Genomic DNA, 25,908 nt, shown 5'->3' with positions numbered 1-25,908 from the left:
TAAATTTACTCTAAGACTTGTGTGAAAAATAAGAACTACTACTTTCCACCTTCACTCTTCCTGAAAGAGAAGTCAACCTGCACCAGCCTCCATACAGATTCAACATTCTTTCCAGAGTGTAACCAATGTGACTTAGATTGTACAGAATGCCCCAAACTTCAGGGTTCTTTACATTCTCCTTCAACTTGTCAATATTAGGTATCTCTGCCTAATGTGAAAGTCCTTTTTAGAGAAAAGATTCAGAAAAACTACTTGAAATGCCCAAGACCAGCTAACACATTCCCTGAAGCTATTTATAATAGGATTCCAGGCTCCCAAATTTCCTTTCTTTTTTTCAAGCTCTAGGACCATGATGGTTCATCAATTATGAAAAATACTTTTGAACAGGGCTGAACTGGATAGCATTTTACTGAGGTTTATTGACATATTTTTAGTCATAAAAATGTTCACAAAGAACATGAAATAATATAATCTGAAGTATAAAAGGGTGACTTAAGAAGCAAAATGAAACAAAGAGGCTTCATGGTGGGTGCTGAGTCTGTGACAGTGTTACTTCAATATTATCAAAGTATTAATAGCTCGAAAGCCTCTTCACCTTGGACAGAAGAAACTCGGAGAGCTGACCCTCAGTGGAGTCCAGGTAAAAGAACGAGCCCAACCATGTGGTTTGGGGCCACATGATAGAAAAGCTGGTCCTACCAGAAATGTTGAGACAACATCAACAATACCTCGAGAGAAGGATGTTGCAATTCTGAGCTCTCCGACCATCGATCACCGAAAGCTCTCTGACTTTAAGTTTGGAGCCCAGTGTGTCATCAATGGCATCTGCTTCTTTCTATAAAGAGCAGGAAAGAAATCCATCAAAGTCAAACAGGGACATTCCGACTTCAGACACACAGTTTTCCTTTATATTTGCTGTTTACACGTACACACGCACACACGCACAGCTGAGATGGTGAGGGGAATGGAGGTGGGTGGTGGGACTGAAACAAAGGCTAAAATCTAGTTGACAAGAAAAGCTGACCACCCACAGTTGAAAAAGCATTATTTGGAAGAACAAAGTGCTTCTAAGTTGAAGATGCATAAATTATCAATGAGCGCTACCCTCCTTTTGTCCCCCAAATCCCAGTGGAGAGCAGACAGAAGGACTGTCACTATGAATCAAGCTCAGCTGAGGCGTGCCACTGCCGGTCCAGCCATCTGCAGGGCCCATTCAGCCCAGCACCATTTGCATCCCGAATACTCAGAAAGCTGAACAATAAAACCTCCCAAATGTCTTCATGTGCAATAGGAAGCTCCCAGGCCCAGATGCTACCTTTCATTACCCTGGAGCCTGATGGACAACAGGGAGTGTGCAGTTCAGGCATTAGTTCAATTTACTTCAATCAACAATAAAACACTACCTGCACACTCTGCTGCTGTACAGAGAGTTGTAAGCAAGGAGGGCCATAATTTATGGTGGAAAAGGCATAAGGCAATTATACATACAATACCTTTTGGGTAAACAGAGCGTCAAGGTAAAAACAGACTGATTTGATATACAGCGAGTCTGATTTTATGAAAGGTCGGGATCAATTTAAAAAATAGATCATGGCATTTAAAAAACGTAAGGAAACCAAACAGTTCTGGAACTGGATAATGGTTTAGGAAACAAAGGCAATATGGAGTCTATATTAAGAGGCAACATGTGACCAAATTTTAACTATTTCATATTGTGCAGAGATTTCAGGCATACCTCTAAATATTCAGTGAAGAGTTGAAACCCAATGTGGAATTAACTAGACATTGCATTACCCTATCAGAAAAAAACCCAGGAAAACCAAGACATTTTGCGCTATAGTGAGCCAAGGAGTTATATTAAGCAAGGTGGGGATTTTAGCTCACTTACCTGCTTGGAGTTACTGTTCACAAAGAAATCCTACAGCCATGGCAGAGGCATGGAAAAGGCAAATAAGATACATGCAGTTCAGAAATCACAGCAACACACAGGAAAGTCAAGGAAACGAGTGACATCGGGTAAGAGGTAATTTATGCCCCAGGAGCAGCAATGAGAGGTGATGAAGACGCGAGTCTGGCTGAAGATACACTGACAAACAGGGTACTAATAAGCATTCAGGTTCAAGAGAGAAGATAGCAGGTGCTATACACAATTTTCAATGGTGGCAAATCAAAATCAGATACGAAAGGACTTAAAACACCTCCAAAAGAGTTCAAGTTGGGGAAGGAAAAAAATCCTCTTTGAAAGGACCACTGGGTTCCATGTATTTAACATGACAACTGAAGCAGAAAATATGGATCAATTCCATCAACTTGAGAAAATACTACCAGCAAAAAATTTTTTTTTGAGTGGATAGAATAATCTTCTGTCTTCTTGTGTCATGAGGAAGAATGAAGAAAAGAAACAAGACAAGTTCAACAACATAGGTCAGTAAAACCAACCCTCAGTACAGCTTGAAAGTCCAAACAATGCCTGTGCGTATTCTGAGAGATATGAGGAAAAAGACAGAATTTCCAATTAAGAGACAATAAGTGATTCATGGGCTACAGAGCCATTGGTGGTCCTGTCCCCATTGCCTCAGGACTGTTGTTCATGAGACAAGGGCGACAGTCTTTGTTTAAAATAGTTCATAGAAAAGATCTGGAGTGAAGAAGAGGAAGAGGTAGTTGACATGTTATGAGAAAGTCACAGCTTTCTTTGCGTATTTTTGCCATGATGGCATGAATAAAGCTTCGGTGTGCAAAATACACCCCAGCTTTCGGGCCAACTGTTTGCACAACCAGCATTTACTCAGCAGATTCCTGAAGGCCTCACTGGTCCTGGCAGCACTGCCAAGGCCAGTTTCACACAGATGAGCTGTTTCACATCGTTCTTCGAATGTGAAACAACATGTATCCTCCCCTGGCTCCACCCATACAAGGAGGGATTACTCTTCTGGAATGGCATTTAAAAAAATAAATTGATAACCACACGAAGCCTTTCTTTCCTCTGATGTCACAGTTTTATTTTGTTCCTGTTGTAACTGTCAAGTTTTTTACCCTGAAACTCCTCAGGACTCTTTCCCTGTAAAAGCAGTTTCTCTTTTCAAGAGCAGAAAAAACTCTAGTGTAGTGAACTCCATGAGGTCATCTTACCCTACTTTTCATTCTTAAAGAGACAAGTTGCAAGCTGGATTTAGACACCACTCTCCCTGTCTGGCCTTCAAAGAAGAAACTTGTATGAAGGCCTCTGTAACTCATTCTCCCCAAGTTGCCAGTGTCAAGAAATTAAGACCTCTGACCTCTACTGTAGTGGGCTACAGAGCCAGGCCTCTAGCATTTGCTAGGGATGTGACTTGGGGCTCAGTTTCACTATCTGTACAATGAAGTAAACAACTGGATTACTATTGTGAGGATTAAATGTGATAACGAAGATATGGTATTTTGTACAGTACCTGTCACATTTTTATGAGCTCAACACTTGGAAGCTGTCATACATTACAATTATTTTACCTTTCAAGACAATGATCAAGTCCATTTCTTTGGCCATTGCTCTGCTTCTTAGTTGAGCTGAAGCACAGTTGGTCAAGATCTCCTGTTTATAACCAGCAGTAGCACTAAGTGTAACTGTTAATAGTGAAGTAATTTATCTTATCTTTTGCAAGGTGAGGATGAGGAATGCCATGGGAGAGTTTGGCTAATTGGAGGTCTTGAGATTCCCCCTTTTTAAGAGTCCTTTAATCATCACATTGTAAATAAAATCACAAAGTTTCTTAGATGGAAAATGTTAAAAATAATTATGTTTCCAGGCTTATTTCAAATAAGTTAATATTCTCTTTGAAACTAAATGATTCACTAATTGGTTTGGACCAAACATGACAGGACTGTCTACATTTGGCTCCACCCAACAGGATGCCTGATTTTTCCAGATGATTTTTGGTACAGGGATTAGGATTTGGAAAATAAATAGGAAATCAGAGCTTGTATTTTCAGGAACCAGTGCTGATAAATTCCTATAGATAGGGTTTCACCATGTAATAATGACTCACCATTTTATAGACAAAGACAACTTTTACATGAATGGTTCTTAATCTTTTTGAGGTTGAGATCCCTTTGTAATTCTGATAAAAGCTAGAGATCCCTCTCCAGAGAAATGCATGCATTAATATTTAAATAAAACCCTGTTTTTGATTAACTCTTACCATGTTGTCCAGCTATAGAACTTCTACCGTCTACTGTGGAACTAAGAAAAACCACTATTTACAGTTTTTACCTTCTGCCTTCATGTACCATGGCTAAAGATCAAGCTTATTGAATCACTGTCCTAAATCATATAATTGTTCAATGTTAGAAACTAGAGATACAGAATAACAAAATATGTAAAAAGAATAAAAAAGGAAATTTCTTTGCCCATCCATAAGATAAATCAGAAGATACCACGGAATATTCCAAATGGGACCCCAAGAATGACCCCAACAACTTGTATATTACATGTTAGGAGGAGAGTCAGATACTAACCCTAGGAGAGTGGTTATCTTTTGATCTCTGTCAGAGCAGAAGGCTTTGAAATACTATGTGCTGATAATAGAACTATGAAGAAGGGGTGTCCCCAGGCAGAGTGAAGAAGAGGAATGGAGACAGCCAGTTGCTCATTTGTTGTGACAGAAATACGTCTTCCTTTAGGTGTAGTAACTCCAGTTCATTTTCACTCTACCAACTGCATAGATAGGGAGATTGAATTTATAACATCTCAAGATGAAAATTTCCCACAAAATGAAGATAAATAGTTCAAATATATCTGAAATAGTGCTAATATGCAATGTGCTACATTATGTGTTAAAATAAGTCTTTTGTGGCTGGCTTAGAAATCATGTGTAACAGTTTCAGGGAGGAAAAGAGGTTTTGAGATTTAGGACACTGACTTTTAAATGAACTTCTGGAATGTGAGCAGGAAAATAACTGCATGCTATTAAATTCCATTTCGTGTAGTACATAAGCTTACATATTCAGTTCTGCACACCTTTGATATTTACACTGGAAAAAAAAAAATCCTGAATAGAAGTGGTCTTGTTCTTAAAACTAGAATTAAAGACAGTATAAATATCTGTTCAGTTTTTAATGACTCAATATTTCTCATATCAACAGGGCATATCTTGTGTGTGTGTGTACATTTATATATATAAAATCTCTCCTAAATGGCATTAATCAGTGTTCACCTAAATTATAATAATCTGAAGCTTAAATTTTTTTTTCAAAATCTTACTCTGTGTAGTGTTCCTGTTACATGTACACAGACAATGGTATTCATGTACTCTTTGCCTCTCTGAGAAATTTACGTGGTCACATAACTGGCTGAAATCCTGAGAGCCTGGTCAGGGTTATATAGCTCTGGAGGGAAGAAAGAGAAGATATTACAGGAAAAAAAAAAAAAAAAGGTTCCCAGTGTTCATTTGGGAGTAGAAAAGAGAGCAGTTTCAGTGTGATAACAATTATATAGAGCATCGCCAAGATTAAAATGAAAATATACAGGTTTTTGATGCTGCCATTAGTTACAAGATTATGGGACATAATGACAGAAACCCTGTTTCCTTTATCTTGTGTGCTCCTAACTAGACTGCTTTCATCTTTCAATTTTCTGTCTTTCAACATTCAATAAATTCAATGGAATGGTTGAAATTACCTTCACTTGGGAAACACGTTTATGGTTTAAAAATTCCAATCTTATATTCTTATACCAAGAGGAGAAACATAACTTGAATCAGCTGAGCAAGTGTGCTGAAAATTTTCTCCGGGAAGCACTCTTGGAAATGTCACAAATGATTCTACTTACCAGTCTATGACTTAGTGTTAACTGCAACTGAAATGTTCTGGTCTAGCCTGACTGGCATGACTACTGATTACTTAAACAGCAATTGGTTGCTAGGAGACAATTACCCAATTGCTAGGCTTTCTGCAACCCTGTCTCTTGGAGCTCTTGAGAGCTGTCCACATATTTGTCCCAGAGCATTTTGGCAGCATCCTTCTGCACCTTCTGTTGAAAGGCAGTTAATTATGAGTCTTGTAAACTTGGGTCTTTCAACCACCTGCCTTTACAGTAAATGCGATCCGCAAGCTCAGACTTGAATAGCTTCATTTGAATAGACGCTGTTTTCTCTTCCTTTTATTTACTTCTCTAAGTTCCCAAACCTTCATCTTAGGCAACCAGAATGGACCAGTATTAATGACTGAAACTGAAGTAGGGAATCAATGTAATGTGCGATGAAGTCAGAAGAGTATTTGAATCTACTGGAAACTGGCTAAAATGTCCTAAAGAGCCCAGAATAAACCTTCCTGGGATAGCAGAGAGAGAGTGTGTGTGAGAGAGAAGGAAGAGGCCTGTTGGGACCATTCTGCAGTGAGTCTGGTGCAAGTACCAGCCATGCAAGAGCTCTCAACACATCCTTTGTTTGGCCCTTGAAAGATAAGGTATCTTGCTTTCAACTGGACAACGTCCTATCTTCTTTTTCTTCATTTTCCTTTATTTGGCATGCATGACATTGCACAAGTTTGCCTTCATACTTTTGTGGAGGCCAGGCTGAGAGCTCCTATTTTGGAGCTGTCATGGCAGGCAACCCCCTGCATTTTTGTACTTTATTAAAATAGCATAAAGGGTACCACAAGGAAGTGTTCCCTCTCCTAAGGGAAAATATTCTAGCTAAAAGACATACTACTTTTCCTTCTCAATTTTAGTTTCATCAAAGGCCATTTTGAAAAAGAAAACCCTCAGATGTTGTTTCTCTCCAGCCTCAGTCCCTATTCTCCCTCAGGGCTTGGCAGTTCTGTTCTGAGACACTCTTGGGAACCAGGCCAAGCCTCAGCAGACTAGGAAGTCTGCTGCTTGTCTGAGGATGCTCCACCCTGGGCGTGATTCATGCAGGAGGTAAGGCCCTCCGGGTAAAGCCTGAGGAAAGCCCCTGCACAGACTCCTGGCCTCTGCCTCTTCCTGTTTAAGACGCAGTCTGTGCTCCTCCTCAGCCTTTCTCTCCCCCAGTTACTCTTAAGAGCTTTTTTCCTTATGCTCTGGGACTCACTTTTCCCCTTCCCAGGTCTCCCATTGACTAAGACCCCACTCTACCTTTTCCTTGTTTTTCTGAGACTCTGGGCACCAAGCCACTTGGCTGTGAACTCTACTAAGATGTCCTCTGGAGGAGTGAAAGGTACCACACAGATGTGACCAGGGCTCACGACATGATGCTGCCTACTCGGCCACATCAAATCGCACGTTCTCACGACCATCACATCGCTCACTTTTCAGAAGTGCCTCGGGTCCTGTTTGTCCCACTGCCATCTCCACAGTTGCTCAGCCTTCAGGGCCCCGTTTCTGAATTGATCATGTTCTGACAGAGTAAAAACTTCCCGCTAGGTTCTATCAAGCTGCCGACTTACAGTCACTTCTCATTGCCCAGACTTTTGAAGATTCCTTCTACTCAACAGCCCTATCACAATGTCCTTCTGTATAGCACAGGAAGCATATTCAATACCCTGTTGCAAACCATAATGGAAAGGAATATGAAAAAGAATAAATATATGCATAACTGAGTCACTCTGCTGTACAGTAGAAATAAAACACAATATCGTTAAAAAAAAGAAAACAAAAATGTCCTAAAAATAAAAAAGGCAGTCCACTTCTGATAATAACCCCTTGAGATACATATGTATAACTAAAACAGCTTCAGAAATGAACACTGGGAGGTAACACTACAAGTTAGGTAATTCTTCTACTAATATCTTCACCTGGCGACCCCTCTGACTAAGCACAAGTGACAAGAAGATACAGACTCCTTCCACCAGTGGAGACAAGGTTGTAGACACACACCAGAGTATGATTCTCTCCAACAAGGAGCTTGTATGCCTTCAACATGCACACACATGCACACGTGCACGCACACACACACACAGGCACCTAGTCACACATGCAGCCCCAAGTGTTATGCTATTTGCAGGAACATTTCAGGGTAGACCAAACGGCCTAGACTTAAGATGCCCATCACAGTATGGTTAAGGCAGATGGCCCAGGGATCATGCACAAGAACATGAACTTCTTAACCGTTTCAGCATCTGGAGGGCACAAGCTCTTACCTGTTGTCTTTGATAAGCAGAGAAAGTTCTTTCCAGGTCTTCAAGATCTAGAACTTTAAAGACTTTTGTATCATCAATCTCGGTCCATACTGTTCCTTCCAGTTTGTTCTGCAAACATCAAGTTAATAAGTGCTGGGGTTTATAGTTAGACACAAAAAGAACAGATGCAGTTATTTTTCTTAAAAGTGCTGCTCTCCCAATTTTTTTCGCTTACCAGATGCTCAGAATGAGCTGGCTTTAAATAACATGTCATTTATTTCAGAAGCTTTATCACTTAAATATCTGAGCTAGTAAGAACCCCGAGTCTATGTGAGAAAATGAAACCATTGGAGAGACAGGGCTGTCTCCCTGTCTGGGACAACACGGTAGGCTGCTAATGCAGTCCAGGAGATGGCAAATGTGAACAAACGGCTTACCTCAGGCAGCTTAGACCAGTTGAAGGATTTCAGGGCATTTGTGGGCTGAGGAATGTTCTTCTTCTTGAGTGCCAGACCCAGGGGGGCACCAGGAGGTGGCATGATTCCCCCCAAGGGAGGAGGCCCTGGGGGAGGAGGGGGGCCTCCTGGGGGGAGGGGAGGAGGTGGAGGAGGACCCATTCCACCTGGCAGAGGTGGGGGTGGTGGGGGAGGGAGGAGAGACCCTGGCACAGAGGAAGGAAAGGGTCCCCCGGGGGCTCCAGGTGAGGATACACCTGGGAGTGAAGCACAGACAGCCCTCTGAAAAATAAAAATAGGAAAAGGCAAGATCAATGGGAGAAGTAAATTCACCGGACGATTGTGAGAGTCTGAAACGCTGCCTAACATGTATGTTATAGAGAAACTCACACATCTGAGATTGTGGGCTTTAAGGGGCAGTTGAGCCGAATGGACTTGTACATGGTGCTCTACGCCTCTCACTACTGGTACCATCCTCCAGTTTGATTTTCACGATAACAAGTTTTCATTTTAAGAAGCTAATGTGATTTCCTCACTCTTGTGAGAGGATCTGCATTGGAGAACGAACACCCTCAACCATCTCTGCTAATGTGCAGGGTCAGCAGAGGCAGCAGGTTGTACAACCAATGTGATGGGTCAGGAGAAGGTTCAGGCTCTCTTCCTGCCCACAGAGCTGACTACGTAAGGACGGGGCTCCGGGCTGAGTGAGGCGTCAGCAGCTGCCCAGCCATGGAGACCTGGCCCTGGGCCGGTGGCCTTACCCTGCTGAGCTCGTGCAGCTGGGCCGTGAGGTCCGCCACCTGCTGCTTCACTTGCTTGTGCTCAGTGGTCTCTTTTTCCAGTTTCTCTTTCATTTTATTTAAGGTCTGCATCATCTCTTCCTTCTCCTGGGTCTTGGCATCACATTCTCGCTCTTTCTTTTCCAACTTCTGTTGTAACTCATTGTGCTCTACACAGGAAAACAATTGGACATGAAAATGGTATACTCTTCAAAGCTGAAGCATTTTTCTCCAAACAGAAAATTGACTGAGGTTGACTGGGGGGCTCTTTATTAGGCAAATATCATTCCTCTTCTCCATCGAAGGGAGCAACTCATGGGCTCAATGGTGCTCGTGCTTAGGGGGCTTTGCACGAACAACTTTATCAAATGCATCTGTAAAAGGTGGAAGAGGCCCTCCAGTGACAGTGTCAAAGGGGGGACACAAGCACGGGCAGCTGTCTGCGGAGATGAACACGGCCTGCTTGGTATTTAATTCAGAATTCTGTCCTAGAAATGGCCCTTTAGTCACCCTATGGAAAGTGACTATTAATAGGACTTCTTTTCACAACTTAAAAATGGGAACGAGAGAAGGCCAGTGTTCATTAGCTAGGTTTGCTGGCTCAGGTCCAACTAGTAGAGGGGCTGAAAGGGAGGATCCTGCTCTGGGAGGAAGTGCGGCTGCCAGACCCAAGGTCTGTCCCAACGTGAAGCCATTGCTCCCACTCCCCTCGAGGGCCCTTTGGACTTGAAGTGCTGTATGCTCTGGCACAACAATTATTAAAATTTGGGAAGGCAAATTTTATCATCTCAGCATTAAACACCTTCAGGGCAGGATTACCTGCTGAGCATGAGAACCATAAGAGAAGAAAAATCTTAGCTGTTAGCTGTGGCCCCACTGACTCCCCCAGTCCTGCTATAATGGAACAATGCATCCCCTTTTGCATAATGTTCGCTTACGCTGCCAACACACCTGCTGCCTCTAGCACTGACAAGAGTGATGCTCTTCGGAAAAGAGGACGAATGAGGTTTAGGCTGCACATTTTTATTTCAAATACTTGGTCCCAATCCCTAGTCTTTTTATATCAATAAATCCACTAGAGATAGAACCCACTGGGACAGAGCTATACAGAGTTGGGCTCTGTTTCTGAATTTGGTAACACATTTAAATACCTGCTTTCTCTCTGTCTCTTACTTTCTGTCTTCTGAGTCCTCCAAAGTCAGAGTTTGCAGAGAAGGGTTCAAGTCACTAAACTCCTTGGATTTTACCAGCCTTGGAGTTAAGATAACCATCAACCTACGTCTACCACTCTACGGATGCTTCCCTGACTTCTTCAGCAACATCTAAAAACTACCCCACTGTATCTCCCTTTCCTTCTTCTATCTCCAGTTCATTCCTCTTTGACCACTGTTTAAGACCTGACTTCCTATCACTGGTCACTGCTGCTGCTGCTGCTGCTAAGTCACTTCAGTCATCACTAGCCTTTGACAAGTCTGACCAAGCCTCAGAACCACTTGAGAGACTTTAACATTTCAGAACCCCCAGATCCCATTCCAGGAGTCTATTCTATAGATAAGGGACAGGGCTTAGGAACTTTCCTCTGACTGACCTCAGCCATTTCCTCTAGTACCACCTCAACTGCTTAAATCCTACAGAACTTTCTACCATTTATTGGTGGTGGTTTAATTGCTAAGTCATGTCCAAGTCTTCAGATGCCATGGACAGTAGACCGCCAGGCTCCTCTGTCCATGGAATTTTCCAGGCAAGAATACTAGAGTCAGTTCTCATTTCCTTCTCCAGGGGATCTTCCTGACCCAGAGATCGAACCCACGTCTCCTGCATTGTAGATGGTCTCCTGCATTGCAACTGTATGCTTTACTGCAGAGCCATCAGGGAAGCCCTCTACCATTTATTAGGCAAGTAATAAATGCCAGGCTCTATGCTAAAGTCCTTGTATTTTTCATTTAATCTTCACAACAACCCTATTAGGTTCAAGCTTGACTTTGCAGAGATAGACTGGAAGAGTAAAGGACTTAGCCTACTCACATAGCAGTCAGGGGCAGTCTGAGACTCAGACCCAGAGCTCAGTATAGCACTTGACCTGGCAGCCATTCAGGACATTCCTGCTACATGAATGACTCCCAGGCTTATGTCCTAAGTACTCTCTTCAACTCACACACCTTAGTCTTCAGGCTTCAGGGTATATCTCCAAAACATCACTCATTCATTGACCATCTTCTCTGGTGTAACTCTCTCTTTACCCTACAAGTTAGGGTAAACTAGTGTCTCTATTCTTTCTGTAGCAGTTTCTGGAATTAATTTATAAAAATGTATGTGCAATCTCACTTATTTAAGACCAATCTGAATTCATATGAGGAACCCATAATATAATAGAACTTCATATTCTGTATTTTCCAGTACCAGTGGTGAGACTGCTTTTCTGCTCAATGAACAAAATGTGATATGAGGAAAGGAAATGCTTCAGCATCTTGTGGACTAGCTTTTCAACACACTGACTATTGGGGCGAGTGCCACTGCATGTCACTGGTGAGAATGAGCCGCTTGGGTAGGGAGAAGGGAGTGTGCCAGCATAAGGAAGCGCAGTGGCCAGGAGTATGACCGTTTTCTCAAAGGGTCCAACTTTAACTTGCTAATTTTGGAGGAGGAGAAAAGTTCCATCCATTCTGTGAGTTGTTGTCATGGTGATGGGCATGACCCCCAAGTTACTTGATGCTAAGTGTTGATATCAAAGACATATTGAGACACTCATCAATAGCTGGCCTGTTAACATTTCATAACATGTACGTCTACAATGGTCAGTGATTTTCTGCATGATTTCTCTTTTTATAACTGGTGCCAAATTAAGGTCAACTGGAGAACTGGACTGCTGAAACCAAGTGGCTTGAACTTTGCTTTTAAAATTCTGGGTAATCCCTAGGTGTCCCTTATTATATTCTTAAAATCCAGTGTGCTTTAAAGAGCAGTTATGAGGAAGGTTGGCATGAACGGTAGTTAAGAAAATCTGAATTAATGAATACTGAACAGCACATGCTTAAAAAAATGCAGATTATAATAAAAGGATAAAATATTGAGGAATCAACATGACAACCAAGATAGTCTGATTCAAGAAAAACTAGGCACTGCCCTTAAGACATGATGGTGGGAAAAGGCTGTTTATGCACCAATGTCAATAAGAAGCATCAGTGCAAATTTCTAAAATATACAGTAAGGAGAGCTGTCCAATAACCAGTAACACAACCTTTTTTCTTGTCAGGACCTCATCATTTACCTTTTCTCATTTTTTCTGCTTGTTCTTTCCACTGCTTAACTTCATTTTCATTAACCAACCTGTATAATAGTTAAAGGAGCATTCATTACAAAAAGCACAAAAGACCGACTGCTAAATGCATGCTCTCTAGGTACAAAAATTGTTTAACACAAAGCAAGTCCTCAGCATGCTTGAGACCCATTTTAAATCCAGAGGTTACACATATATATTACATGTATACATATAGGAACTCATCATATCTGACCTCCAGAACACTTTAGTTCTCCCAACTGCTATTTTGAAGTAAGATAAAACAAATGTCTTACATTGTTGCTGTTATCTCAAGGGCAGCAAAAAGAAGCAACTTACATCCTGACGACATTCTTGATATTAAAGTTTTCCAAAGGTGTGGAGTCAGGGTCTTGACCTTTGTCATTCTGAATAACTATTTGCTGTATAATTCTATCTAGGAGTAGCCAGTACTGAACTGTGTTGCCACTTCTCTTGTCTAAAAAAGAAAAGAACAGTGGAAATACTTCAAGTGGTTTCAAAACTTTAATGAATATTTTTCAACAGGGGTCACCCACCAGAGTCACAGAACCAGACAGATGTTTACTACCCTTCCCAAATATCTGAAATCTGACACTCAATGATCACTGATCATTTACATGATTGAGAGGTACTTTTTAATCCCCTTATACATGTGTTGTAAGGCATATATTTATTTATAAAATCAAAGCGAGGTATAATTCATTTTATTCCAAGAGCTTTACAGCACCCCTTAAACTGTGCAACAACTTTGCTGTTGTTTAGTCACTAAGTCATGTCTGACTCTATGGAGACTCTATGGAGACCCCATGGACTGTAGCCCACCAGGCTCCTCTCCCAGGCAAGAATACTGGAATGGGTTGCCATTTCCTTCTCCAGGGGATCTTTTGATCCAGGGATCGAACCCGTGTCTCCTGCATCGGTAGGCCAGTTCTTTACCACTGAGCCACCAAGGAAGCCCGCAGACACACTGGGCTGTCACAAAACCGAGGTTTGGAATCCCTGGTGTGCACCCAACCTAAGCCACACTGTTCAGATGACAGAGACCTCTGAATGATGTCCCAACATTCACAAACACATGTAATCACAAACACTCACAAGGCATTTGGAGGCAGTGGTGCAAGATGGACATGAAGTGAGGGTAAGCTTCACTATGGGTGAGCCTCTTCCTGGTCAGCTCAAACATCTGAGTAGCACTTTTTGTGTCTATGTGAACCTGTTTCATATAAAAAAGAAGTCTAAATCAGGCATTCAAGTTCTTCAATTCCTACAAGGTAAGGTAAGCAAATCCAAGGTAAATAGAACCTAATCCTGCCACTTAGGTAGCAAAACAGAAATGTGATTTTGCTCTTACATTACACAACTCTATGACACACATTACAACAGGGAAATTTGTGAGCTGCGAGTCAAAACAGAATAATTGTAAGTATACGTACCAGTTCAAATCTTTTGGCAAATTCTAGCTCATCTTCATTTCGGAGCATTTCAAAAAAATCTAAATGCCTGAAAGACAAAGACAATTTACTAAAAGTAGAACATCCTATAAACACAGGCACATAGGAATCAGGACATAAATACTAAGACCTTTCCTAAAATTTCAGAGATATCTCTAAAAGAAGTATCACAACAGAATTAAAATGCCTTCCCTTAACTATGTGCTACGGAAAAAAGACATCATTTATCTGAAATGAGATCATTACAAGAGACAAATCTAAAAGCTTAGGAGGCCTGGCACGTAGAAGACAATTCATAAAAGTTTGCAATCCAAAAGCAACCAAATCCAGATTCTACTCACAGAATCTCTTCATGGAAAAATAAGTCCATATAAGTAACTTGCTTGACCACTGAATTAAAGATTACAAAGCAATGGTCATGCCTTTCACTTATTCATACAAATATTTACTGAGCCCCTAACTACTGATACTGGGAATGATTAGTTCTGTGGAGACAAATACATGCAGGTAAAGGGAGTAGAGAATGATGGAGGTACAGTAAGGTAAAGAATGTGAATACAGTGACTGGAAAAGATCTCGCTGTGCAGGAACAAGCAATTTGGACATCTGTGGGACAATCTTTTAATGCTGAGGAAACAGCAGGTGCAAATGCCCTGTGGCAAGTCTACATGATCATAGACTATTAAGAAAAGAAGCATGGTGGCGTGCATGAATGAGGGAGAAGAGTGGTAGAAGGAAAGATCTGAAAACTTGTAGGCTATGTTAGAAATCGTAAAATTTGCAGACAAGCAAAGGAATAGGGAAATGGATATTAACATTCACAGAATGTCTATCAAAGATGCCATGTGATTCCACATGTTTTACAGTAACATTTCATAAGAGCCCTTAAAGATAGTGTCATCATCATCATCACTATTTCTTCAGCTATAGGAACAGTAAGGTTCACAAAAATTGAGTAACTTGATCAGAACACATAGCAAGTAGGCAGCAGCACTAGGATATGGATTCCTGTTTAATCTCAAAACCTACACTAAGTTCTCTACACAATCTGCTGCTTCTTTCATGCAGAAAGTCTTACTAATAAAAACATCATTACCTGGTCTAACATTCTGGTACAAGTTCCTTAGGTCACAAGTAGTTCAGACTGGCACTACACACATGGAAAACACATGAGCTATCTCCTGTCGTAACAGTGTGACTTACCTATCTAATGTTGAATTTTCATGTTCCCTTAATTTATCTATTACAGGCTGAATTCCCAACATTAGAAATTCATAGCGAAGATGAAGTCTAAAGTCCAAACTTTCCTGAAAGTAGAAGGGTGATGGAATACATTTTTAAGCTCTTTAGAGAACATACTTGTAAGTATTTTTTTTATTGTTCTTTAATAATATGTTTTAGATTGTGACAGAAGGCTCTTACCACTCCTGCGCCTTGGCTTAGCACTGCATTAATGAAGGACATGATGGCAGTCTTAAGACTCACTTCATCTCGATACCGCCCCGTGCTCTTGTCCAAGTCATTAATTAACGTCTACCAAGGATACAAATACGAAAACAAAGGACTGAATAGTTACTACCTTACTCTAAAACCTTGTGTTGAGTCAAAATTACATTGATCCATAGAAAGCTACCTTTTCCCCTTAAGATTAGTCCTAAAAACTCTACTTTCAAAATTCTTACATCATATATGTTTATACATACATGTGTACAAAGTATTAACACAAAAGGTTGTGCTTCATTAATTTGACTTGCTTTTTCTGAGTATAAAAAATGTGGTGACATAATTTCACTGTTTATATTGATCCTAAATCAAGACTGGCAATCTGTAAAATTTTCAGAGAACACCCATTTAGTGGACTGAAAAGTGTATTATATAATGTGTAGAAAGGAGGGAGGGCTACATTTTTAAATTCAGTGCAACAGTCTTCCCTTCTCCACAAGGGATGTGTTCTAACATCCTCAGTGGATGTCTGAAGCCATGGGTAGTACTGAACCCTATATATTCTCCTATATAGACTTTGTTTTTTTCCTCCATTAACAGCTGGGTGGTGTATAAATTGTGGGTATTCTGGACAAAGGGATGATTCACATCCTGGAAGGGACGGAGCAGGATGGCATGAGATTTCATCACATTACTCACAACAGCTGCACAATTTAAAACTTATGAATTGTTTATTTCTAGACGTTTCCATTTAATACTTTCAAACAGCAGTTGATCACGGGCCATTAGCACTGTGGAAAGCAAAACTGCAGGTAAGAGGGGAGGACTACTGGAAATCCACAACCCCATATGACCAACTACAGAAAGAATATTCTACTCTTTACCCAAGAGGAAGGAAATACTTGAAGCCACATATGAATGCTCACCACAGGGGGAGATTTCAAGTTAGGCACCCTCCCCACCACCACCACCCATAGGCCAGGAAAGGCACCTGTCATGAGGCAGGAATGAAGATGTGGCATGGCAGCACCCACCTGAAAGCGGGTTCTCTCGCTGGCATACTTCTGGTAGTGCAGCATGGCCTGCAGAACCTTCTTGTGGCCCCCGGGAACCAGGCACACAGCGCCCAAGATTTCCAGCACGGCCACCTTCGTCTTAATGTTCTCTGTGCTCAGACTCTGAGCAATAACATTAATACTCTCAGAATGAGCCAGGACATGAGCCCGACCTTGAGAGTTGTTCATTAGCGCCTTTATACATCCAATGAGAGAGGTATGTATTCGAGACTCTGAGGTCTCGTAGTCCATGGTCTTTAGAAAGTTGAGAATACATGACAGGCCATCCAAGTCAATGAATCTGGTCACAAACCTGTCATGAGAAGAGGGTTAAAGTGCATCAGACCTAAGTCTCTTTGGAATTCTTTAATAGCCCTTAAGAGAAAAGTTTAGGGGGGTGGTGGTCAGGAGAAAGTAAGAAGATGCAGTTCCTAAAGTAACAGAAGGCTTACATTGATGAAGTCTTCTTAATTGGAGGCCTCTTCCTTGGCACAGACCCAATAGTCAGGTCTAACCAGAAGTGTGAAAAAAATCTCCATTTGAGTTAGAAAAGATCTTAGCTGATATAAACAACCAATTAACAGACCTTATAACCATAGGAAACGAGGAACAAGACGACACTCAGATATCTGCCTTAGGTTAAAGTCATCTGCTGATCCTGTGTTAGGATAGCATCCAGTCTCCAGGCACGTTTAAGTGTTGACCACTGACTCAAGCATGCCCCACACCAACGAAAATCAAAAGCATCCCTGAACTCCAGGGTATTTACTTGCCAAATGATAGTCTATTTTCCTAAGGTTTCATAGCAAAGCCCTCCTTTAGTATGACATGTTATATGGAATCCCAATATATAAAACAAATAAAAGCAATACTTGATTACTATATACTAATATTTTTAAAGTCAATCAATGAGAATAATTCACAAGGTACATCTGCAGGTTAAGCCTTTTGAAAAGTTCAAAGTAACAAAACCTAGATTACTCCAGCAATTTCCAAACTTATTTAGCCTTGGGCATCCACTAACATCTCAGAATTCGGAACACATATACAGAGGAAAACAGTTAGAATAGGCTAGAAAACTTCTGTCATACAACTGTATATAATTTTTGAGAAATCAGAAGATTTTTCTTATAATTTTATAGTCAAATATAGGGAATCTTTATTTTCCAGTCATTTCATCCAACCATGTGACCAAGATCTAGCCAAGCTAGATCTTGTTCTAATGAAATGCACCTGTAAGCACCCCATATCCTACCAAACCTTAAAGGCGTTAATAAAGGTGTGGGAGGCGTACAGTAGATGATAATCCATCTTTTATAACAGTTTTACTGAGCAATAACTCACATGCAATCCATACTTTCAAAATTATAATTCAGTGATTTTTAATATATTCACAGGGTTGTACAACCATGGTCATTATCTGATTTTGGAACATTTTAATTACCCCTAATCAACCCTAGAAGAACATTTCCCTCTCTTCCTAACCCCAGGCAACCACTTATCTTTTTGTCTCTATGGATTGGCCTTTTTGGCATATTTCATATAAAGAGAATCATACAATATGTGGCCCTTTGTGTTTGGCTTCTTTCACTTTGCATAAATATTTTCAAGGCCCATCCATGTTGTAGCATGCATCAGTACTCCACTACTTTTTATGGCTGAAAAGTATTCCATTATATAGATATATCACATTTTACTTATGAATTCATCAGTTGATAGAATTTGGATAGCTTCCATTTCTGGCTATTATAAATAATGCTGAAATTCACATATAAGGTTTTAGGGGACATATTTTTACTTCCCTTGGCTATATATCAAGAAGGTGCAACACTGTTTGGTTCATATGGCAACACAATGTTTAATATTCTGAGGAACTGTCTAGCTGTTTTCTAAAGTGGTTGCACCATTTTATATTCCCACCATCAATGAATGAGGGTTACAATTTCTCCACATCTGTACCAACACTTGTTAGTCTGCCATTTTTAACTTTAGCCATCTTCATGCCTGTCTACATCTTTTTTAATTGAAGAAAAATAATTTAGTGAATGTTCAATGTGTAAGGTCTTTCATCCATGGTTTAATGACATGTTTTTATTTTAAGACTACCCCAAAAGTTTGGCTATTGCAGAAAAATTAAGAAAAAGGAAGGGAAAAAAGAAAAGAGGAAGAAAGTAGAAAAGAAGAAAAAGAAAAGAGACAAGCAGTACATGCTGCCTAGCAAAACATTACCTCATTGGTTTCGTCCTTAGTGCTGTCTTCAAACTCTCTATAGTTTTACTTCTCTCTTCCTCCTCTTCTTTCTCTAAAGCCAGGAGAGATTTTCTCTATGCAAAGAAAATTATAAAGTAACTTCTTTAAATTATATGTTTTAATTATGGCACAAGCAAAACAAGCCCACAGAGTACATGCTACTATCACTTTTAATACAAACAATCAAATGAGACTATGACTGAGATTTACTATAAGCCAGCATGTAGAGCAAAAGCACCAAGAATTCCACAAATTCATTGTACAAGTTAGTTCTTTCGAATTTAAATAAAGTTTTAAGAAAGTGTTGAGAAATCTTAGTAGAGATTAAGCTTTCCAAACACTTTATAACTAACTATTCTATAACTACACTCTGATGAAGATATTACTATTTATACTTGATAGAAAGATTAGACTGGTAGTTAAATATAACATTCTGACAATGAGATAATATTATTGCACTATCAAACAGAAGCAGGCAGCAATCTTCCCATGCTCTCTCTCTCATTCCTCAGCCAAAAAGTGTAATCTTTTACACTTTCTGTTACATCAAATTATTTTTAAGAAGAATGATTCAATTCGACTTGACACAAAGATAGACAATTCCTTCAGAGTAAATGCTCAAGTTTTAGAAATGATTCAACATCATTTGGAAATCAGGGTATAGACAGTGTGTGTGTGTTCTCTTCCTACTCAGGACTAGAGCAGTACTTTTCAAACTTTAACAAGGATACAAATTTCCTGGGGAAGCTAAATGCGGGTCCTGATTTGGCATATCTGAGGTGAAGCCAAAGATGCTGAGCTCCTTACGGAGTTGATGCTGCAGTCTATAGACCTCACTTTAAAGAAGAAGGCCCTAGGAAGCAGATCTCGGTTGATATCACAAGGTCATGAAAGCTAGTAAGATTCACAGACTTGTTAAAAAGTTGTTTTCATTCCTTTTACCTCATGGTCACCTACGTGTACTAAAAGTTGTTGTTGTTAAGTCACTAAGTGGTGTTCAATTCTTTGCAACCCTATGGACTGTAGCCCAGAAGACTCCTCCGTCTATGGAATTCACCAGGCAAGAATACTGGAGTGAGTTGCCATTTCCTCCTCCAGGGGATCTTCCTGACCCAGGTATCGAACCCGCATCTTCTGCATTGGCAGGTGAATTCTTTATCACTGAGCCACCAGGAAAGCCTGGTACTAAAAGTATCCCAAGGCTTAAGGCCCTAGGTACCTCCACCCACAGAACCACAGGTCCCTTGCCTTCTTCCTACTTTTAACATGTGCTTGTCCAGTCTCAGTGTTTTTACCTGTTACCTATTCTGATAAAATGTGTGGTTGGGAAACAGACTGGGATATTGAAGAAAACATTTGGCTCTTATTCATATGTCTCAATGGTACAGTCTCTCCCTTTCTTCCAGGACCACACATCATCAAGGGGTGACTTTACTTAATTTTTTCACGTTAACAGTACAAGCATTAAGTAACTAAATGTTAACTAAAACCTAAATTTGACTTCATACTTAGGAGGGTAAAGCTCAAAGCAAATATATATCAGTATCATTCACAGCAACTGAAATAAAAATCAGTAAAGTCTTGTTTTGTATACTTGAATTATTTCTGCTAAAGCTGTCCTCTTGTTAGAGATGTGCCCTGACAGCTGTCACCAGAGGATGGCGGGGGAAGAGGCTGTGTGTGCAAATAGCCAATGAATTTCTTCATGGCTCCGTGAGACCCATATCCTGGAAAATTTAGCACAAATCTAGCCAAGTACGTTTAATCTCCTGTGGCACAGCTGAATTTGTTTAGACTCTCAAGCAATCACTTTGAATCTGCAGTCCAGGATCAAGACTTTTATGAACATTTCTTGTTCCTAAGCTTAGTCACCCAAACCTCCCAAATTAAAGACTAAATACATTTCTTATTGTGGTTCATTAATACCAAATAAAGATGCACATATTTATCCTTTTAACAATCTTGGGGAAGAGGGAACCTCCAAATAAAGGCAGACTACATTAAGTCTCTCCCTAGAGGAGTTGGGAGTTTTATGAAAAGAAATTTAAATTAGAATTTCCTTTCCCAATATAAGAACTATTACTTTCCTCTCAAAACAGAAGACATTATCCTCTTTTCTGTGCATAGTACAAGTAGAGTTGAATCTAAGATTGTTTATTGTATTGAGAAAATCGATTCTATGTAGATGAACCTGATATTCTAAAGTGACTTTTCAAAATAAAATAATTTATATGAAGTTTCTCAAGTTTTCAAGCTTCACATGTATGGAGAAGTCTAAATTTGCAGTTTTTCATAGAAAAGGGGGATATGCTTACATTTCCTAAGATGACTGCTACGCCAAACAGCCAGGATGCACCTTGGCATACACTGGACAGGGCTCTGGTGGCCTCCTTGGCTGCGCGAACCACTTACTAAATCTCTGCTCATTTGAGGGGCAGGCAAAGGACAGAGTGCGTCCTAGCAGAGGCTCCTCTGGTCAAAGCTGCTGAGGTTTACACTGGAACATGCAGGGCAGAGAGAGATGTACAAACCAGGCACAGAAGCCATCCCTGGCTGGGAAAGTCTGGAAGTAAGCTTCTTTTTGAAACGTTTCACTGGTGTGAAATCAATAAGCCAACCCGCTAAGCACATAGAACTTCATCACCTCACATCCTTGCTCCCTGAGAGTGCACACAGAAGCCACACACCAAGAAAGTCCAGGCCCTTCTGGAACACGCTCTCCTTTTATTAAACTGTTTTTCACTCTTTAAAAGCCAACAGATCACTCAGGGGTCCTTTAAAGAACAAAGAATTCTTGTTACGAGGCTTCCATAAAGTAACTGCACTTGTTCCACAGAGGGCTTCACAGACCAGTAAGTGCTGCGGTTCTCAACTTGGACTGTTTATCAGACTCTGCAGATGCCTGTCCCACCTCAGAAAAGCTGGGAGGTGGGGCGTGGGTGGGATTTCCACAGTGATAAAGGATTTTAAAAACCTAGTTAGTGAGAGGCAAGCTAGAAAGGAGTCTTTGAGCTGATAGGCTTGACTGATAGGCTTAAATTCCCGCTCTACCACTTCCAAATGAGATGACCTTGGGCAAGGTAACCTTTCTGAGTCTCAGACTCCTTATCTATAAGTAGCACTTAGAGCAGAAGGTGCTTGTAAGGATTTAGAACAGCATGTAAAGTGCCTGTTAGTCTGCCTGTCACACGGCGCACGCTAAATAGCAGCAGCCGCTACTGGTGCTGAAGACAATGGATGATGATGATGTGGATAAACACCCCTTCAACAATTCCCAAAGCAGAGCCAGAGAGCTTAGCTGCCAAGTCAGGAGGAGTCATATGCCTTTCCAAGTCCCCAGGGATGATGTCTCAGAATTTCCGTTGTGAGGAATTCTCCAGAGAGGTTAGCAAGACCTTTAAGGAGGCGGTGGCCACTTAATAGGGTGAGAAAAACAGAAAACTCAGCAAAGGGTTTCTGGTCTCATCAGACCTCCTTGCTCCTTTATAGATGCAGAAGTGTTAAGGCCTGATTATTTCATCAATTGTTATAATGCCTTTACCCTTAACCCTGAAAAGATGCTAGCTTTGTTCTTCAAGGAGCAGAAGAAAGCTTTGCGAGGTGTTTAATGCATTTGTCGTCGTTTAGTTGCTAAGTCCGACTCTTTGCAACCCCCCATGGAGCCTGCCAGGCTCCTCTGTCCTTCACTGTCTCCCAGAGTTTGCTCACACTCATGTCCATAAAGAAGAGCAAAGTCACTAACATTTAAGGGCCTGGAGATACTCTCGGAGAGGGCTTTAGACTAGGAAGCAAGTATAATTGAAATGTAGATGATGTGTGAATGTAGCAAAAGGTAGTCCAAGGATCTGGATGAAGGAAAGGGAGGCTCTTGAAGAAGTGCTACAAACTGGCACATTGGGGACCTTGTAGTACAGGAAATAAGCCAGGCCAACTGCAGACAAGGCGTGGAGTAAGTCACTAAAGGACAGATTAACCGAACTGCCCTAAAATTTGAAGAAAGGAAAAAACCCAGTTATTTTGTACTTCTCCACTCACAGAAGTGAATACGTTAACAAAGGAGCAACTTTCCACGTTAGACATCAAATAAGGCTGACTTAATTAGAAAGAGAGACATTCTGCCTGACAGCTCTTTTTTTCCCCTAACAGCCAAGAACAAGATTTCAGAAATAACCTTTACGTGCAGGAAATGCAAATGGCTCTGGGTTATTATTGCTCAGGCGGATGGAGAGAAAATCCCCGAAGGCCCTCACAAGCCTCATGTTCTGTTAACACATTCATATGAATGCTGAGATCACTCTTTTCTCATCATTGTGTCGGATGCCTGGTGGAAGGATTTGGTGGTTACTTTCTGTTCTTTTCTGCTGTGCTTTTAGAGAAACCCTTGGGGCAAAAAGCTTATGCAGTTTCTTCTATAATTTATACAGCTCTGTTCACATGTGCCAGGCTGTTTATTTTGTTCATGGTGTGACAGCAGAAGAAGCCTCATCAAAGGAAAAGCTAGAAAAGAGGAAGTTACAAAAAGTCAAGGCCTCTGAAAGTTTAGCAGAAGTGTGAATGATTCACATAGTCTAGTCAGTTTTTAACTTTTTAAGCAGCAGCAAGTATTAGACAATCTAGAATGTTTGCTCTAAATGATAAGAAATGAATTCTCCCCAAGGACCCTGGGGACAGGAGGAAAGGGAGAGGTAGAGAGAATACCATGGAAGCTGTCAGCTGCTTGAATGTAGTAAACTCAAAGTTGAACCTGACAGATACACTCTTAAAATCAGAAGTGTGCCCACAGAGGCAAAGACTGCTCTGCTGTGGGAAACCTCCAACTTTTATCAACATGGACAGGATTTAAGCTATTAAGACTCAAATGCTGATGATGTGCTTTCTGCTGTGTATCTTTGCTGGATCCCTCAAGCAGCTCAAAACTGTGACATCGCAGAGATATTCATGTGACTGGAATGTGCATTTTAGACATTGAGAACACCTTTTTAGCAATTACTAAATCAAAAATCCACCTACCAAAGATTTCCCAAGGACATCTCAGCATTATTACTATTACGCCTTTTCATTAAACCACCTATTTCATAAACTTTTTTTTTTTATTATTTATATGAGTAAAAGAATATTTCGGTACCCTATAAGACCAGGAACCCAAGAAAGCCCTCAGTTTTTTAAAAAAAAAAAAGGGGGGAGGGGAAAGAGAACAGTGAAGGGATAGTTTCATTGTACTATTTCTAAATGGTATTAGCATTTAGAATGGTGTTGCCCTATCCAAGTTCCACATGATTGATAAGACCAGTTGCAAGTTAAAGCTGAACAGAAGCCAGATTTATGATACATTTCCTCCAGTAACATTAAACTCACTTATATTTTAGGATGTGCTGATTTTACGTAAAACATACTGAAAAATAATCATTTTGCCAAGTATCACTCCTGCCTCCCCTTTCTCCCGCAACACTGAACATTTGGAATGGACTCTGGAGAGATAATGATATTTGGTAGTTCTTAAGTGAATTTATTATGCAACTGCATGCTTTGTACTAAACTTGCATTGTAAACTGCGTCAGAGAACAGAAAGGATACCTACAGCAGCCATGGAATTGAGTTGATCAATGTAGAACTCAGGCCAACTTGTTGCTCCCTTGTTTTCTTCCTGGTCCTAAAGAGACAGACAAAAAAAAAAAAAAAAAAGTGATATACCACCAGATACACACAATGGTCACAAAAACATCTGACTCCCAGAGCCTCTAGACAATGGCCCACACAAACCATTAGAAGACACGGAGATGTAAGATATTTGTCTTATGTCCCTTTGACCAGGGTGGTACTCCTGATCAAATCTCCACAGATAGTGCTGAAGTCAGAATTAGGTGGACAAAGGCACGTTTTCTGAACCAGGGAGCAAGGGGAGATGAAATGAGAACTTAGCCACATGTGGTTAAGATGATGCTGTTTTCCTTCAGGGGAGCAGTAACATTGGGAAGGGGACTGTGTTTGTTGCAAGGACAAAGGACCTCTAGGTTCTGTGTGGCGCTAAAGACACTACTGCCAGATTACATGTCTGGATGAAACTCACAAAAGAGGGGAAGTTGTCTTTAAAAATGACCATGGGATTTGGCCAGTTGTTAACTAGACTTTTGCAGTTGGTTTATTCAGGCTCCAGCAGACAGTAAATATTTTGAAGAAGGGTCTCATTTGATGTGACCAAAACGAGGTACTGCTTCAGATGAGGAGGCAAAATAAAGCTCAACATCAGATGGAAGGCAACAAAATGAACACACATTAGTCCCAGGTCCAGCCCTTGTGCCGTGACAGCTTGTGAGTTTGAGAAAATTTAATGGAAAAAAATATCTGAGCTGAAGAGAACTGAAACCCAAGGAATTCAGGAACTGATTCCTAAATCGCTGCATCTTACAAACCAGGGTGACTTGAAGTCAGCACCAGAGTCCCTAGGGCTTCCGTGGATGGAAGATCTTTGTCAATCTGAGCCCACACCTTCCCCCCAAATCAGGTGACTGTGGCCTCTGTCCCCTCAGAGCCTCAAGTCCACTTGAAGATGGCCTTGTGGTGAGAGATTTCCATGCAAACCTGTATGGGTCTAAGTCATTTGTGTGACAAAACAAACCTGAAGGGGAAAATTCCAGCTCTTCACTAGAGCACCTTAGTACACTTGATACCTCTTGTTTCCATGGAGAAGTGCTGGTCTAGGCACACAGAGCTGTACTGGACAATGAAGTAGCTACTACTACTTATTGTGTCTGGATCCCCATCCTTGGAATAATGGCTTCAAGGTAGGGCTATTCATTTCAGGCCTATACTTTACTTAAAAGAAAAGAAACAAACTTTCTCTAAACAAATCTTTCTAGGCAGGTCTACTCTGGTGAGATAAAAGCAACAATTTCAAAACTCTTCTTTAAGTAGTCACAAGAAGAGGGCAAAGTAACTGTTGCTCACAGTGCCTTAAAGGCTGGTAGTAACTGATATCCAAACTCAGGGAGTTGCATGAATTTCATGTGGAGATTGAACAAGCCAGATGATGGGGACAAAGGCTATAGCAGAGGCTTTGAAGTTGGACTGGATTTCACTTTCATGGCTTTTAAAAGCTAAGGAAAT

General features: G+C 40.7%; 1 protein-coding gene across 3 annotated transcripts in view; it reads right to left on the bottom strand.

Moving 5' to 3' along the window:
• Positions 1-25,908, bottom strand: part of DAAM1 (dishevelled associated activator of morphogenesis 1) — a 182,840-nt gene that overhangs the window by 32,548 nt on the left and 124,384 nt on the right. For all 3 annotated transcript variants that reach the window (XM_055538224.1, XM_055538225.1, XM_055538226.1), the window contains exons 4-16: positions 24,383-24,454; positions 18,784-18,878; positions 16,534-16,867; positions 15,479-15,589; positions 15,260-15,363; positions 14,039-14,105; positions 13,701-13,818; positions 12,924-13,062; positions 12,576-12,634; positions 9,290-9,477; positions 8,511-8,810; positions 8,095-8,202; positions 729-835 (exon numbers count right to left, since the gene is read on the bottom strand). In XM_055538224.1, the coding sequence (XP_055394199.1) occupies positions 729-835; positions 8,095-8,202; positions 8,511-8,810; positions 9,290-9,477; positions 12,576-12,634; positions 12,924-13,062; positions 13,701-13,818; positions 14,039-14,105; positions 15,260-15,363; positions 15,479-15,589; positions 16,534-16,867; positions 18,784-18,878; positions 24,383-24,454 (1,802 nt within the window). The remainder of the gene's footprint in view (positions 1-728; positions 836-8,094; positions 8,203-8,510; positions 8,811-9,289; positions 9,478-12,575; positions 12,635-12,923; positions 13,063-13,700; positions 13,819-14,038; positions 14,106-15,259; positions 15,364-15,478; positions 15,590-16,533; positions 16,868-18,783; positions 18,879-24,382; positions 24,455-25,908) is intronic.

This window comes from Bubalus kerabau, chromosome 10, assembly GCF_029407905.1.
Source record: "Bubalus kerabau isolate K-KA32 ecotype Philippines breed swamp buffalo chromosome 10, PCC_UOA_SB_1v2, whole genome shotgun sequence".
Classification (NCBI taxonomy): domain Eukaryota; kingdom Metazoa; phylum Chordata; class Mammalia; order Artiodactyla; family Bovidae; genus Bubalus; species Bubalus kerabau.
The sequence above is the reverse complement of the archived record's forward strand: the minus strand, read 5'-3'. Positions and strand labels throughout refer to the sequence as shown.